This window comes from Botrytis byssoidea (assembly GCF_014898295.1).
Source record: "Botrytis byssoidea strain MUCL 94 chromosome Unknown BBYS_019, whole genome shotgun sequence".
In the NCBI taxonomy this organism is placed as follows: Eukaryota; Fungi; Ascomycota; class Leotiomycetes; order Helotiales; family Sclerotiniaceae; genus Botrytis; species Botrytis byssoidea.
Window position 1 is genome coordinate 682,040 of NW_024065860.1, and position 12,146 is coordinate 694,185.

The 12,146-nt window shown below is 43.2% G+C and overlaps 4 protein-coding genes across 4 annotated transcripts; 3 read left to right on the forward strand and 1 right to left on the reverse strand.

Moving 5' to 3' along the window:
• Positions 1-283: 283 nt before the first annotated feature.
• On the forward strand, positions 284-2,158 carry EAE97_008874 (uncharacterized protein; the record flags this gene model as incomplete). The annotated part of the gene is made up of 4 exons (XM_038879389.1): positions 284-511; positions 944-1,016; positions 1,075-1,683; positions 1,734-2,158. The coding sequence occupies 4 exons, from the start codon at positions 284-286 to the stop codon at positions 2,156-2,158; spliced, it is 1,335 nt and encodes a 444-aa protein (XP_038729900.1).
• A 1,585-nt stretch (positions 2,159-3,743) lies between these two features.
• Positions 3,744-5,753, forward strand: EAE97_008875 (uncharacterized protein). Its single transcript, XM_038879390.1, has 7 exons — positions 3,744-4,276; positions 4,331-4,350; positions 4,401-4,437; positions 4,490-4,560; positions 4,611-4,996; positions 5,048-5,149; positions 5,199-5,753. Exons 1-7 carry the CDS (start codon positions 4,069-4,071, stop codon positions 5,506-5,508), a joined length of 1,134 nt encoding a protein of 377 aa, XP_038729901.1. The 5' UTR covers positions 3,744-4,068; the 3' UTR covers positions 5,509-5,753.
• A 1,016-nt stretch (positions 5,754-6,769) lies between these two features.
• EAE97_008876 (uncharacterized protein) lies at positions 6,770-8,527 on the forward strand (the record flags this gene model as incomplete). The annotated part of the gene is made up of 4 exons (XM_038879391.1): positions 6,770-6,841; positions 6,922-7,410; positions 7,465-8,061; positions 8,132-8,527. 4 exons carry the CDS (start codon positions 6,770-6,772, stop codon positions 8,525-8,527), a joined length of 1,554 nt encoding a protein of 517 aa, XP_038729902.1.
• Positions 8,528-8,859: 332 nt separating this feature from the next.
• Positions 8,860-11,097, reverse strand: EAE97_008877 (uncharacterized protein; the record flags this gene model as incomplete). The annotated part of the gene is made up of 9 exons (XM_038879392.1): positions 8,860-8,979; positions 9,043-9,594; positions 9,653-10,177; positions 10,231-10,276; positions 10,328-10,395; positions 10,446-10,463; positions 10,515-10,728; positions 10,794-10,909; positions 10,966-11,097. 9 exons carry the CDS (start codon positions 11,095-11,097, stop codon positions 8,860-8,862), a joined length of 1,791 nt encoding a protein of 596 aa, XP_038729903.1.
• Between the last annotated feature and the right edge of the window lie 1,049 nt (positions 11,098-12,146).

Here is a 12,146-nt window from a genome sequence, read left to right on the forward strand (position 1 = left end):
AAAGATACTACTGGCACTGCAGGAGATGAATGCATATGTATGTCTTATCAGTGCCTCATTATATCACATTGCGAAGGATTCGTGCATCGGCAGCAAAGCCATGGAGCAAGTGCTAGATTAGGACAGTAAGAACAGAAACCTTAGGATCGAAGATATTGCTAGCTAAGAGATGTAAAGTGCGGGGGAGGGCATTAGAGGCGAAGATCCGTTTATATGCTATTGAGTGGAATCACTGGACTTCCTGAGATACAGACCGATCAGAGAGTCGACAATTTCGATTAAAATGGCCCTCATAGAGCTCACTGGTTATGGTGAGGCTGCAACAACAAAACCGGTATTGGCACTGGTCGCAATATGTGGCATTCTATTAGGCTCGTGGCTCAGGGCTGTGCTCTTTCCCCATGGCAATGCTGCGGTGAAAGCTCCTATTGTTGGCCTGAGATGGGCTTACCCCGCGAGGGTTCAGTATCTCAACAACGCAATGAACCTCCTTCAAGAAGGATATCGTCAGGTAAGGCCTTTGTCTGCTCCATCGATGATACTATGAACCATTGTTCTGATAAGTACTTAGTACAAAGATCAATTCTTCAAAATAAATGGAAATGACATGTTAGTTGTGCCCAACAAGTACGTCAATGAGCTTCGAGCCATTCCAGAAGAGAAACTCAGCTCCATGGTTGCAAATATTGAGGCAAGTCACCCATGCAGTTTTTAGTAGCCCAGACTGCAGTCCAACAATCACAAGTTTTCACTGTCTGAATCCGATCAGATGATTCAAATAGTATGAAATGTCAAATTTTCTTTGAAATGTAACCCGCTTTCAACTGTTGGACGCAAAGTATTGACCTTTATGTAGAATTTTCAAGGCAACTATAACACTATCGATATCTTGCTGCGTGGTAACCTTCACACTCATGCCATTCATACGCGACTTACCCCTAAGCTGGGGCTCTTTGTGCCTTTGATATGTGAAGAAATGAAATGGGCATTGACGCAAGAGATACCTCCGTGCAAAGGTTCGGCTTCTTTAAACCATTTTCACTTCGTCTGCTATCACAAACTAACGTTTGCCAGATAAATGGGTTTCCGTACTTGGGTTTGACACCGTAGTAAAGTTGGTTGTGCATGATTTCGCACGAATATCAGTTGCCTCCTTGGAGCGCAACAAGGAATGGATGGAAATCCAAAGAATGTTCCCGGAGAACGTTTTCCGAGTTGCAATTCAAATGAGGGTCATTCCGCCCTACCTTAAACGCATCTCATCATATCTCATGCCCGCTAGTTGGGCCGTCTCTCGGAATCTTCACAACGCGCAAAGACTAATCACACCCATTGTGGAAGAGCGCAGGCGAATGGAAACAGTGAAAGATCCAGATTACAAACCACCAAATGATTTTCTGCAATGGTTAATGGATGAGGCGTGGAACGAGCGGGATGGACAACCGGCAGAGCTAGTCCATAGACTACTTGTTTTGGCATTGGCGTCTGTTCATACAACTTCTATGACGGCAACTCAGGTTCTTTATGACATTATTGCTCATCCAGAATACCTCGAGCCACTTCGTGAAGAAATCTTGCAAGCTCTAAAGGAGGATGGCGGCTGGCAGAAGACGACACTCACAAAAATGAGGAAGCTTGACAGTTTCATGAAAGAGTCACAACGACTAAACGGTCCCAGTCTTAGTAAGTTTTCTCATAGTTACTTTATAAATTCACTTTTCTAACGCGGTTAGTTGGTTTCAAACGTGCTGCGATGGAAGACATAACGCTTTCCGACGGCACAGTACTTCCAAAGGGTGTTCATATGGTAGTGCCTGTCGTGCCGATTTCTCTCGAGTCTGTAACTCCCGATCCTGGTGTTTTCCAGGGGTTTCGCTTCTATTACGAGAGGCAAAAGCCGGGAAAAAGCAACCTTCATCAATTCGCCATGACTGATAAGAACAACATGCATTTTGGTCATGGAAAATACTCCTGTCCTGGCAGATTCTTTGCAGCACATGCCATCAAAATCCTGATTGCTCATCTTATCCTCAACTACGATTTCAAATTTCCAGAAGGCAAATCGCGACCAGGAAATTTGTTAGCTCATGAGTATTGTTTTCCAGACCCTACAGCACACATTTTAGTGAAGGAACGAGATGGCCCCTGGAGTATATGATTGCGTCTCATTTTTAATTGACATACCAAATTTCTCCTGTCGTTTGCATATGTTTGAAGGATGAACTGATTCTTACGATCGAATGCCCTTAATCATTCTATCTAGATTTGAATTTTAAATGCTTAGGAACTTACCTTAGTGCTTTCTGGAATTAAGTCCAACTCAACTCTGAAATAATAAAGCATTCTCATTTGTGCGTCCACACTCACATTTCTAGATTAAAAGTAGACTTGGTGGTGAACAACAGCTCTTGAGCGTTAATATTAACCATTTCTACTCTATCGGGGTTTGCTTGAAGAGGCAGTTCTAACGGCTTTACCTTCCTATTTCATCGACCACATCATGAAGAGGAACATGAACAGCAACACATTTGAGATCGTAAATGCATAGCCATTAAGAAGTCTTTCCTGAAATGCTGACACAAATTTCGAGGGATTACTCCAGAAAACTGAACGAGGCTTTCTCAAACCGACGTCGAACAATCAGATATCTAAGCAATCAAATTTTTTCGAGACCCCAGCAGAAGGATAAATTGATAAAATCTTAGGTGAGATTTTAATCTGTTATCCGACAATCCATGTAGATTCTTTCTGAAAGTTTTACTGGCTAGGATAATGCACGGGGGGCAGGACAAAAAACCCAGACGATCAAAAACATTTCGCTCTTTTTAATGTTCGATATGAAAGTGAGCAATCATTTATTTGGAATGAAATTTGAGAAGTTTCGTATATTTAAGGGGGTTCAAAATGCAATATAACATGAAGATTGATATCGTGAGAAGATACCGAAATACACGTGTTCCAAATACATGTTTCTATTTAAGTGATTAAGTCTATCGGGATTTCGCCTATGAAGGGGGGTGGGTGTGGGGTTGAGCATTGAGCCCTGAACAAGTGCAGACCTCTGTCTCTTGATACTTTCGAAGATATCCGGAACGTCTCGGATCACACTTCCAAGCCTTTTCCGAGCGGAAAAAGAGATTTAAAAAATGTGCCTCTGCAGGTTCTCAAAATTGCATAGTTGAACCTGGAACCAGCCCGCCCTGGATAAAATTGGCGCTTAAAATCTGCCCTTCCTCGCCTCGGCGGTTCATCTATATTGTAGTAGTAGTTCTTCAGCAATAAACTATACGATACTATAGCATATAAGCACTAATGCACAGACTATCGAAATACGTATTGCGACCTTTAGAATGTACATTTGTGAAGTTAATTTTTCTACTAAATACATGCATTGCGCCGTCAGATGTATTCAATCTACAACAGCAAATAGATACATGTGCTGCGCTGCTGAAATTTAACCGCCTGAACGGTAGATTCCTTAACATATGCATGACTACTCTATTACAAGGTCGTAATAATATGGTCAGATATGATCTATTGTCAGCTCAAGCAATTACTGCCATCTAGACGTCCCATTTACTGTAAGCGGAAACAGGAGGCACATGATTACACAGGCTGATTTCCAGGGTCATTATCTCATCATTGGATAGATACGATACCACCCACTGTTGCCACCATTACTAAAGATTTATGGCTTAGCCACTAGCTATTTTCTCACGCGTGTTACTATTGGAGGGCTTCATGGATCAATATCGTATCTTTCTACTTAGATACATTCATGATTACCGGATCTTACGGTATCACGAATTTCCGAAGTTGTATGCCCAACTACCACCCTCCATCAGCCTTTGAAGGGGGCTTTTTTGAAACCATGGCGAAAGATTTGAGATGAAGGATCTCTACATTTGAATTTTGAAGTCTTCATTTATGCAATCAAGAATGAGAAATCTAATCATATGAACTCTGTATAATACACGCACCGGAACCACCAAGACATCTACAACAAGCTGATTGAGTCCACTTCTCCACAACTTTCTTTGGGTTAGCAGAGCCCGTGCGTTCCTTACAATGGCAATTTTTGACCTCATCGGTAGAGAAGGTTTCGTTGCAGCACCGGCTCCACCAGGAGTGACACCAAATTTCGACCATCCCGAAAGCAATGGCGGAATGTACATGGCAGGAACTCTCACAACACTATGTGTTGCATTCATCTTTGTGGTTCTTCGTCTGGCGACCAAAGTGTCTATGGCAGGAAGAAAGCTAGGATGGGATGACGGTAAGTGTCATTGTAACACTAGGCATTCTTCGGACAATACTAATGTACTTCCAGTTCTGATCGTTTTTGCGCTGGTATGACTGCCAACAAGAGCAAATGCGAATTTCCTGCTTACATTATGTAGGCCTTTTCGATTGCCAGAGCCACCTGCTTCATTGTTGGTCAGTACCACTCGATCCTTCGTTGATTCGCATAATAGCTCAGAATATTTAGACATCGAACATTATGGGATTGCGCACCATGTTTGGGACCTTCGTCTCCCATTGAACCGGAATACTTGGCTGGTAGGTTTCAGAGATGATCAAGAAAGGGGCTCCAATTGACGGAACGATAGCTTCATAGAATTGGGGATATAATGTGGCCTCCCGGAATCCTTTGCGCCAAAGTATCCATCTTGATGTATTATTTGTCGATTTTCAGACCAAGCAAAACCTTTCGCTGGACTGTTTATGGAACTCTGGTATTCACGATTTGTTACCTCGTCGCATCAACATTGGTGCAGATCTTTTGGTGCAACCCCGTCGCTGCGGCGTTTGGAATCAAAACCCCCGGCAAAAAGGCTGTCTGCCTAGACGGCTATGTGACTGACCTTGCAATCGGTGCCCTAAATCTACTCACGGATATCATAATTCTTGTTCTGCCCATGCCCATGTTGTACACATTACAGCTGAGTCGGGGACGAAAGTTGGGACTAGCAGCAATATTCGCTATTGGTGGTTTGTGAGTGAATATAAATGCTACGAAAAGAACATCATTCTGACCAGGAAACAGTGCCGTGGGAGCTACTCTGGCTCGAAACGTTGAGATAGCCGTGAAACTCAAGGATAGTGACGCAGATCAAACCTGGGACGTTATGTACGAGGCCGTATGGATGTAAGCCATTCTACAATCGCGGAAATGATACTGAGCTAACAAGCATAAGATCCATCGAGTTGAACGTAACAATCATCTGTTCGTGTCTGCTCGTCTGTCCGCAACTTTTCCGCTATGTCTTGACCAACACAAAAGTTGGACAGTCTTTACGAAGTCTTTTCGGCTCAACCCGTACGACACAGAACTCTGTAAGCAGAGGCTCTTTATCTGGGTTTAATCAACGAGGCCCACGGTCCAAACACTATTTACCACAAGATAGTGAGATTGAGCTTGATAGAAAGAGTGCTAGGAGCTTTTCTGATGAGATACCTGAAGGTGCCATTAGAGAAACTAGAACAGTAGATCAGACCATCGCGTAGAATACTCGCTCTCAGCTTATCATCAGTGGCGTGTACTGGTGGAGCTGTTCTGTACTTTTAAAATAGTTCAACCCGAAGAATTTTTTTCATGTGAAATGCGGGCTGCCAACTCTTAGACCGAGAATGTTGATATTTGCCCATATGTCAAATCACAGGGGCATTTTCAGAAAAAGGTATGAAAATATTAGATTTCTGATAAATTGAAGGCTTTTGTGATACACTCAAATGATTTGGAGTTTGAAATATCGATTGCTTGATTTGATGTTGAAGAGAGTGAGCGTCCTTTTCGTGTTGCGATTTTTTTTTCCACACGAGTGCTTGTGTCTAGTCACGTGACGTTGATGCTCTGAATCGAAAACATCTCAGTCTGTTTGAGCTGTTGATTCTTCAAGCTGACAAACCCTAAGGCATACATATCAATTTTCGAATGAATGGGCGTGTATCGTGTAATTGATGAGATGGGACGAGGAATCTAGAGACAAAAGTGTGATCGCATGATGCGCACCTGATGAAAGAGATGTGATGATAATCAATCTCGACTTTTTACTTCGCAGATGAACACGTGTGGCGACGCGTAACTAATACTAGGTACCTTCTGTTTAGATATTTATTGGCTTGTCTCGTTTGTCTTGTCAAGCGTTATGGTCGTATTAAGCTTTAGGCGTTAGCTCGGTAGGTGGGCCAGCATGCTAGGGGGGTAGTGACGCTAGGCTTTCCTGCCCCGAGTACACAGGAGAGTTGCAGTACTAATGCTGCTTATGAAAGTAAGCACATAAACTATAATTTAAATAGGGTGAGTGATATACAATCCCTAAGTCTCAAAGCCGAAGGATTTTGTTCATGATTAGTGACCAAGACTTCCTCAAGAATCAGCCCAATAAGATCCTAGGTACATGTCACTGCCTGCATAATTTGAGATTATACAAAACATGGGAAAGTTATTTTTACGGAAGGTGGTAGAGGTTCTGTTTGTCCGTCAGATGTTACATTGCTTAAGTCAAGCTTGTAGAGCTTCTTCCATGCTTTAGTCCGGGGTATTTTTCCAGGTTCTCAATCCTGGGGTTCTGCAGGAGATATTGCTACATGGCATTGACGATGCCCGCGGAGTTGCAACAATAGTTTCATGCTGAGTGCTGTTTCCTGACGATGTGAAGATATCTGGAATAGTTTTCGGATAGTTAGGTATGCCCATCAGAACTGTTGAACACAGACATATTCTGCCGTTTCCCCGTGCTCTCCACCACCAAGTATAGGGTGAATAATGGATCACTATTTTCCTAATGAATTTGGACCAAAGGCTGTCAGCCTGTACCTTGTGGCTTTTTTTCTAGCAGTAAGTTACAGTTGTAGTCCTCTTTGTTGTCCTAAATTTTGCGTGCGCACTTTCTCTGTTTCGAACTGAAACGTCTCTAGTATAATACTTTCCGATGTTTCTACAACTACTTTTTTCACCCGCTGGCTAAGTACCCAGGCCCACTGCTCTGGAGCATTTCCCGTCTTCCATACGCAATATCTCTGTCTCGCGGTAACCTGGTCCATGACACTTGGGCCATTCACACGAAATATGGCAAGGTTGTACGATTAGCACCAGACGAACTATCCTTCATCGATGGCCAAGCATGGCATGATATCTATGGAGCGCGAGGTCGTGGACATTCTGAATTTACAAAAAACCCCGCTTGGATTAGACCAGCTCCAAATGGAGTCTTCTCAATTCTGGATTCTTTCGAGGATGATCACACAAGGCAAAGGAAGATCTTGAATCATGCCTTCTCTCCAAGCGCCCTGAAAGCTCAAGAGCCGTTCTTGCAGAAATATACGGGACTATTGATACAAGAAGCTCGAACACGAAGATTCCTGGATTTGAAAGACTGGTACAATTTTACTACCTTTGATATTACGGCAAGTGTAATCTTCGTGTGAAATGGAGTGAGATTCTGACAACATGAAACACAGGGTGACTTGACATTTGGACAATCGTTTGAATGTCTCGCCAAAGGAAAATATCATCGCTGGGTATCGTTCCTCTTTGCCCATCTCAAAGCATCGTGCCTCCTGGCCAGTATAACTTTTTACCCGGTAATTGATAAGATTTTATGGTACTGTATCCCCAAATCAGCCTTCAACGAACGTATATATCATTTTCGCCGTAGTGTGGAATGGGTGCAAAAACGTCTCAATCTAGAGACTGGTCGCAATGACTTCATGTCATATATCGTTGGCGCTAATACGAAGAATACGATGACCATGCCGGAAATAGAAGCAACAGCAGGAACATTGGTCATTGCAGGAAGTGAAACTACTTCGACAGTGCTACTTTCAACAACGAGAAACCTAATGCTGCAGCCTGAGAAGATGGAAAAGTTGAAGAAAGAGATTAGAGAGACGTTCTCGGATGAGTCTGAAATTACACTAAAGGCTCTCGAGAACCTCCCTTATCTCACAGCGGTATTCCAAGAGAATTTTCGATATACTCCGCCAGTGCCGTGCTCCATACCGCGTACTGTGCCGGATGGTGGTGACACAATTGCTGGAGATATGTATCCAGGAGGCGTAAGTCCAGTTCAGTTCTAACTTCCTCTCATGAAATTGAAACACAACTAATTCCTCCATCTCTTTGAAGACATTCGTCGGACTTCCTCAAATCGCTGCATATCGCTACGCCGATCACTTTGCACATGCCGACCACTTCATACCAGAGCGCTGGCTGACATCAACCTCATCTCCTCTGTTCGAACCAACTACTTCCGATCCATACTTCGACAAGGAAACCTTCAAAAATGATAACTTCAAGATTGTGCAACCGTTTAGTGTTGGACCACGAAACTGCATTGCGCAAGTTTTAGCTCATGCCGAGATGAAACTCATACTAGGCCGTTTGTTGTGGAATTTTGATTTCCGCATTCCGGAAGGAAGGGAAGGAGAAGATTTTTACAACAAGTTATGGGTGGAGCAAAAGACATATGGCTTGTGGGTGAAGGAGCCATATGTTCTAGAAATGGTTCCTGTTGTGAGATAGAATAAGAAGTTGGATCTTCTGCCTAAGACCTATCGTCAGTGAAGCTAGAGATCTCAATGATAGCTATATGTCTTCCAATTCAAAATACATGCCTTTCCAAATTCTCACATTATTTATGAAGTATATTAATATCGTATATGTAAATTACTAATCAACCCTACGAACCTGAAGATTGATTTCGAACAGCTGCCGCGTCTACCTGTGCTATCCGCTCATTCCTCGTATGAGTCGCAGAAATGATCATTATCCGCCGAATATTGTGACAGTGATGCGAAATCGCCACATATCATTTTCTGTTCATATTCTAGTCTAATTCAATGAAGACTGGCAAACTATTCCCCCGAATCAATTTCATCAACCAAATGAGATTTCGTCCATTTCTGCCAACTTTCACACGTCGGCGATATTGAATTCAAAGCCTGGGAGTTATTTGCTAACACATCTGGTTGTTCCTGGAAAAGGTCAGTGAATGAAATATAGAAGCCGTGGAATAATTTCTAGGTTAAGATACGCACCAATACATTAATTAATAGCCCAGTTGAGACATGTCCAGCGACGTGGCAGTGAAACGGCCATACGCCAGGATTATCAGCAACATATTCAATGACAGTGTACGCCTTTGGGCCACTTCTAAGAGCTGCTGCCATCATGAAAGTATCCCTTCTGATCGGATTAGATGGATTAGTTATGGTTCCATCCCATGTGCCAACTCCTTCCGCCAGTATCCAAAAGTTATGACCATGAAGATGCATAGGATGAGAGACTGGCACGCTGTTTGTAATTATTAGACGAACAGTGGCAGGCGTTCCAAAATCATGAACGTTCATAGTAGTTGGATAGAGCGATGTGCTGTTGGTATATATACCGCTGTTCGACGTTGATGTTGTCGCTGTTGCTGCTGTAAGAAGGACTGGCTGGTTGTAATCCGCCCGGAAAGAGCTGCCACCGAAGGTGAATAGAAACATGCCGGATCCATTGATAAGATAATTTATGTCTATTGTTTGGGTGACTTGTGGTGTAACTGGCGGAGTACTCTTGATATATGGGGTAGTTGTATTAAGGGGATCCTGAATGTCTGGTTAGAGATGGTACTTTCTTGTATGGTCTTAAGAGAGGGCCACTTACGTTCAAGCAATTGGTTTCATTATAAGGAAATGCTGTGGATTTGGGCCTGCTGTTTGGGTCGGCGCCGTCGTACAATACCACGGCTAGAGCGTTCGGCTGTAGACTGGGGCTAGATGCGCACAGCTGGCTAAAGTTGGAACGCATCCAATATGACGATCCCACCTTGCCAACAGCTTTAACTATCACGTCTGTGCGCTGTCCAACTCCTACAGTTACCACGTTCGTGTCATATGGTACAACTGGAACGAAATCAACAGCGATAACTGTCAATAAATGCCCATCGATACTGAATTTCTGGTTCCCTTCTGTGCCTGGGTTTATGAGACGAAGGCGGTGCGTCTTACCCGGGTGAAAATGAAACTTAGAAAGCCCAGCGTTGGCTGTGCAAGAGGCATTCACAGTGATCGCGCTACAATTGAAATCCATCTTTCCGTTGATCAGGTTGTTGTTGGCTGCAAGCGGATTTGCAGGCACTGAGAAAAGTCGTTCCACCACTTGGTAGTAATCGGCGTGATACCAATCATGCTGCAATTCATCATGAGCCCAAGAACACGGATGATCTATTAAGAATTACTTACGAGCATAACTGGGCCGATATCAATATCATAATGGACGTTCTGAGGGCTGTTTGAACGTTAATGATAGGGCCTTAGGAAAGATCGAGAATGAACGAACCCATATATGACTAATGGTCCAAAAAGACCAGCGCCGTATTGACCACTGTAATGACTGTGATACCACGACTTGAATTTGTTGATTAGACTAGAATTTTATGGAAAAGGTCATTACTTACAGTGCCATATTGATCTGCCTGCGAGTTTGTTAGAAAAGATTACAAAGACACATATTAAGCTGAACATACTCTAAAGCGATACGTGAACTGGCTGCCAGGACTAATGGGACATTGGCTAATTCCCGGAACGCCATCCATCCAAGGTGTGCCCTTCTGCAGAAGCCCGTGCCAGTGAATAGTAGTTCCTTCATCTTTGATATGGTTTCGGACAGTGACTTGGATCATGTCACCCCAATTGGCATCAAGAAGTGGCCCAGGGAACTGCCCGTTGATGAGAATGACGCTATTGTACAATCTCGTTAGCAAAAAATGTTTGCCATATGAGTGGAGATATCTGTCTCGACCTACCTTTTGTTAACTCCGTCAGGAGCTATATATCCCCTAGTTATGGTCCAATCATAATATACAGTACGCCCTGTATTTGGAATCACTCCATAAGTGTTCTGCAGCGATGTTTGTGGCGCCTAGAAGACCGTCATTAATCTCGGTACACGGCCAAGATGGCATCTAGAGAACATACATTTGTTGAGTTATAGAGAGGTAATTGTGGTACATCGAGCGTCCCCCATAACGACAAGCCATTGGTCTGAAGTTGAGACAAGCTTGCCACGAGCAAAGTTGTGGCTTGGGTTATGAAGTCGGCGAAGAGCATTTCGAATGAGGTTTGGAGATGTTTCTCAACCTCAAAAGAAGACTATTGTATAACCAAATCAAAATTTGGAGTACTGAGCCGGGAACTTATACTTGTACTTGTGATTGCACAAAGAAGAACAGTCTTGGGTAGCCTTTGCTAATATACCAATAAACGATCCAATATTTGGAAGCATGCAGGCGTGTGGCGATATTATGGAACGTGGCTCTAAATCCCACATGGCTGTCATGTATTTGAATCCCTGCCGTGTTCCGGTAGCGAATGAGAATACCGTATTCCTGACAAGGTCGCAGGGGAGATAAATAAGAGTAGATATGGGTATGCAATAAACCCAGCGAAATTAAAAATACACACGCCATTGATGCCGATAGCTTGATTTCAGTTACATCCGGAAAATCTATGATTCTTCTCGAATCTTGAGCTGACATATTTTAGCTGCTACCTTCAGAGCATAATGAAGCCTCTGAATCCTATTAGCGAGGGTTATGGTCACTTGTCCTCTATTACCCACTACTGAAGAATTTGTTTTGGTGAACGCGCCCAACACAAATTTTCGAGTTTAGGATCCAAAAGCTATCTGGGAACATCTTGCGACCGAATGCGGCCGTAAGCCCGAGATCCTGGATATTGCGGTATCTTTAGGCTGTATGCATGCATAGTGTAAGCCGTAAACCTAGAAGAATCCTTCTATGTAAGTGTTTTTCGGTGTATCGTAATAAATGATCGTATTACTCTCACTATAATGTTCTTTCCAGGGTTATCAATCCTTTTCACATTGAGTCTCTTTTGTTCCAATTCGAGACTCGAAATGGAGTGGTGGGGTGACTGGCGGTGATTTTGTCTACCATGGATCCAGATAAGTGAAAGAAGAAGTGATTAGTCAATGAGTAGCTCTTGATTGTGCCGTTACCTTGAAGAAATCAACAATCATGTGGTTCAGAATCGAGCTTATGTCTCGAAAACCCCATCTTTCAGCCGACTAAGTGGTTTTCAAGATAAATGGCAACATATCTCACGATTCTATGTCAGGTTGGACGAGGGGGTGATCA

What these genes read in the sequence shown, in the direction of transcription:
- EAE97_008875 (XM_038879390.1), top strand. Translation starts at nt 4,069, where the DNA reads ATGGCAATTTTTGACCTCATCGGTAGAGAAGGTTTCGTTGCAGCACCG. An exon ending in AAAGCTAGGATGGGATGACG is followed by an intron (nt 4,277 to 4,330) that starts GTAAGTGTCATT and finishes ATGTACTTCCAG; the next exon opens with TTCTGATCGTTTTTGCGCTG. An exon ending in ATATTCGCTATTGGTGGTTT is followed by an intron (nt 4,997 to 5,047) that starts GTGAGTGAATAT and finishes ACCAGGAAACAG; the next exon opens with TGCCGTGGGAGCTACTCTGG.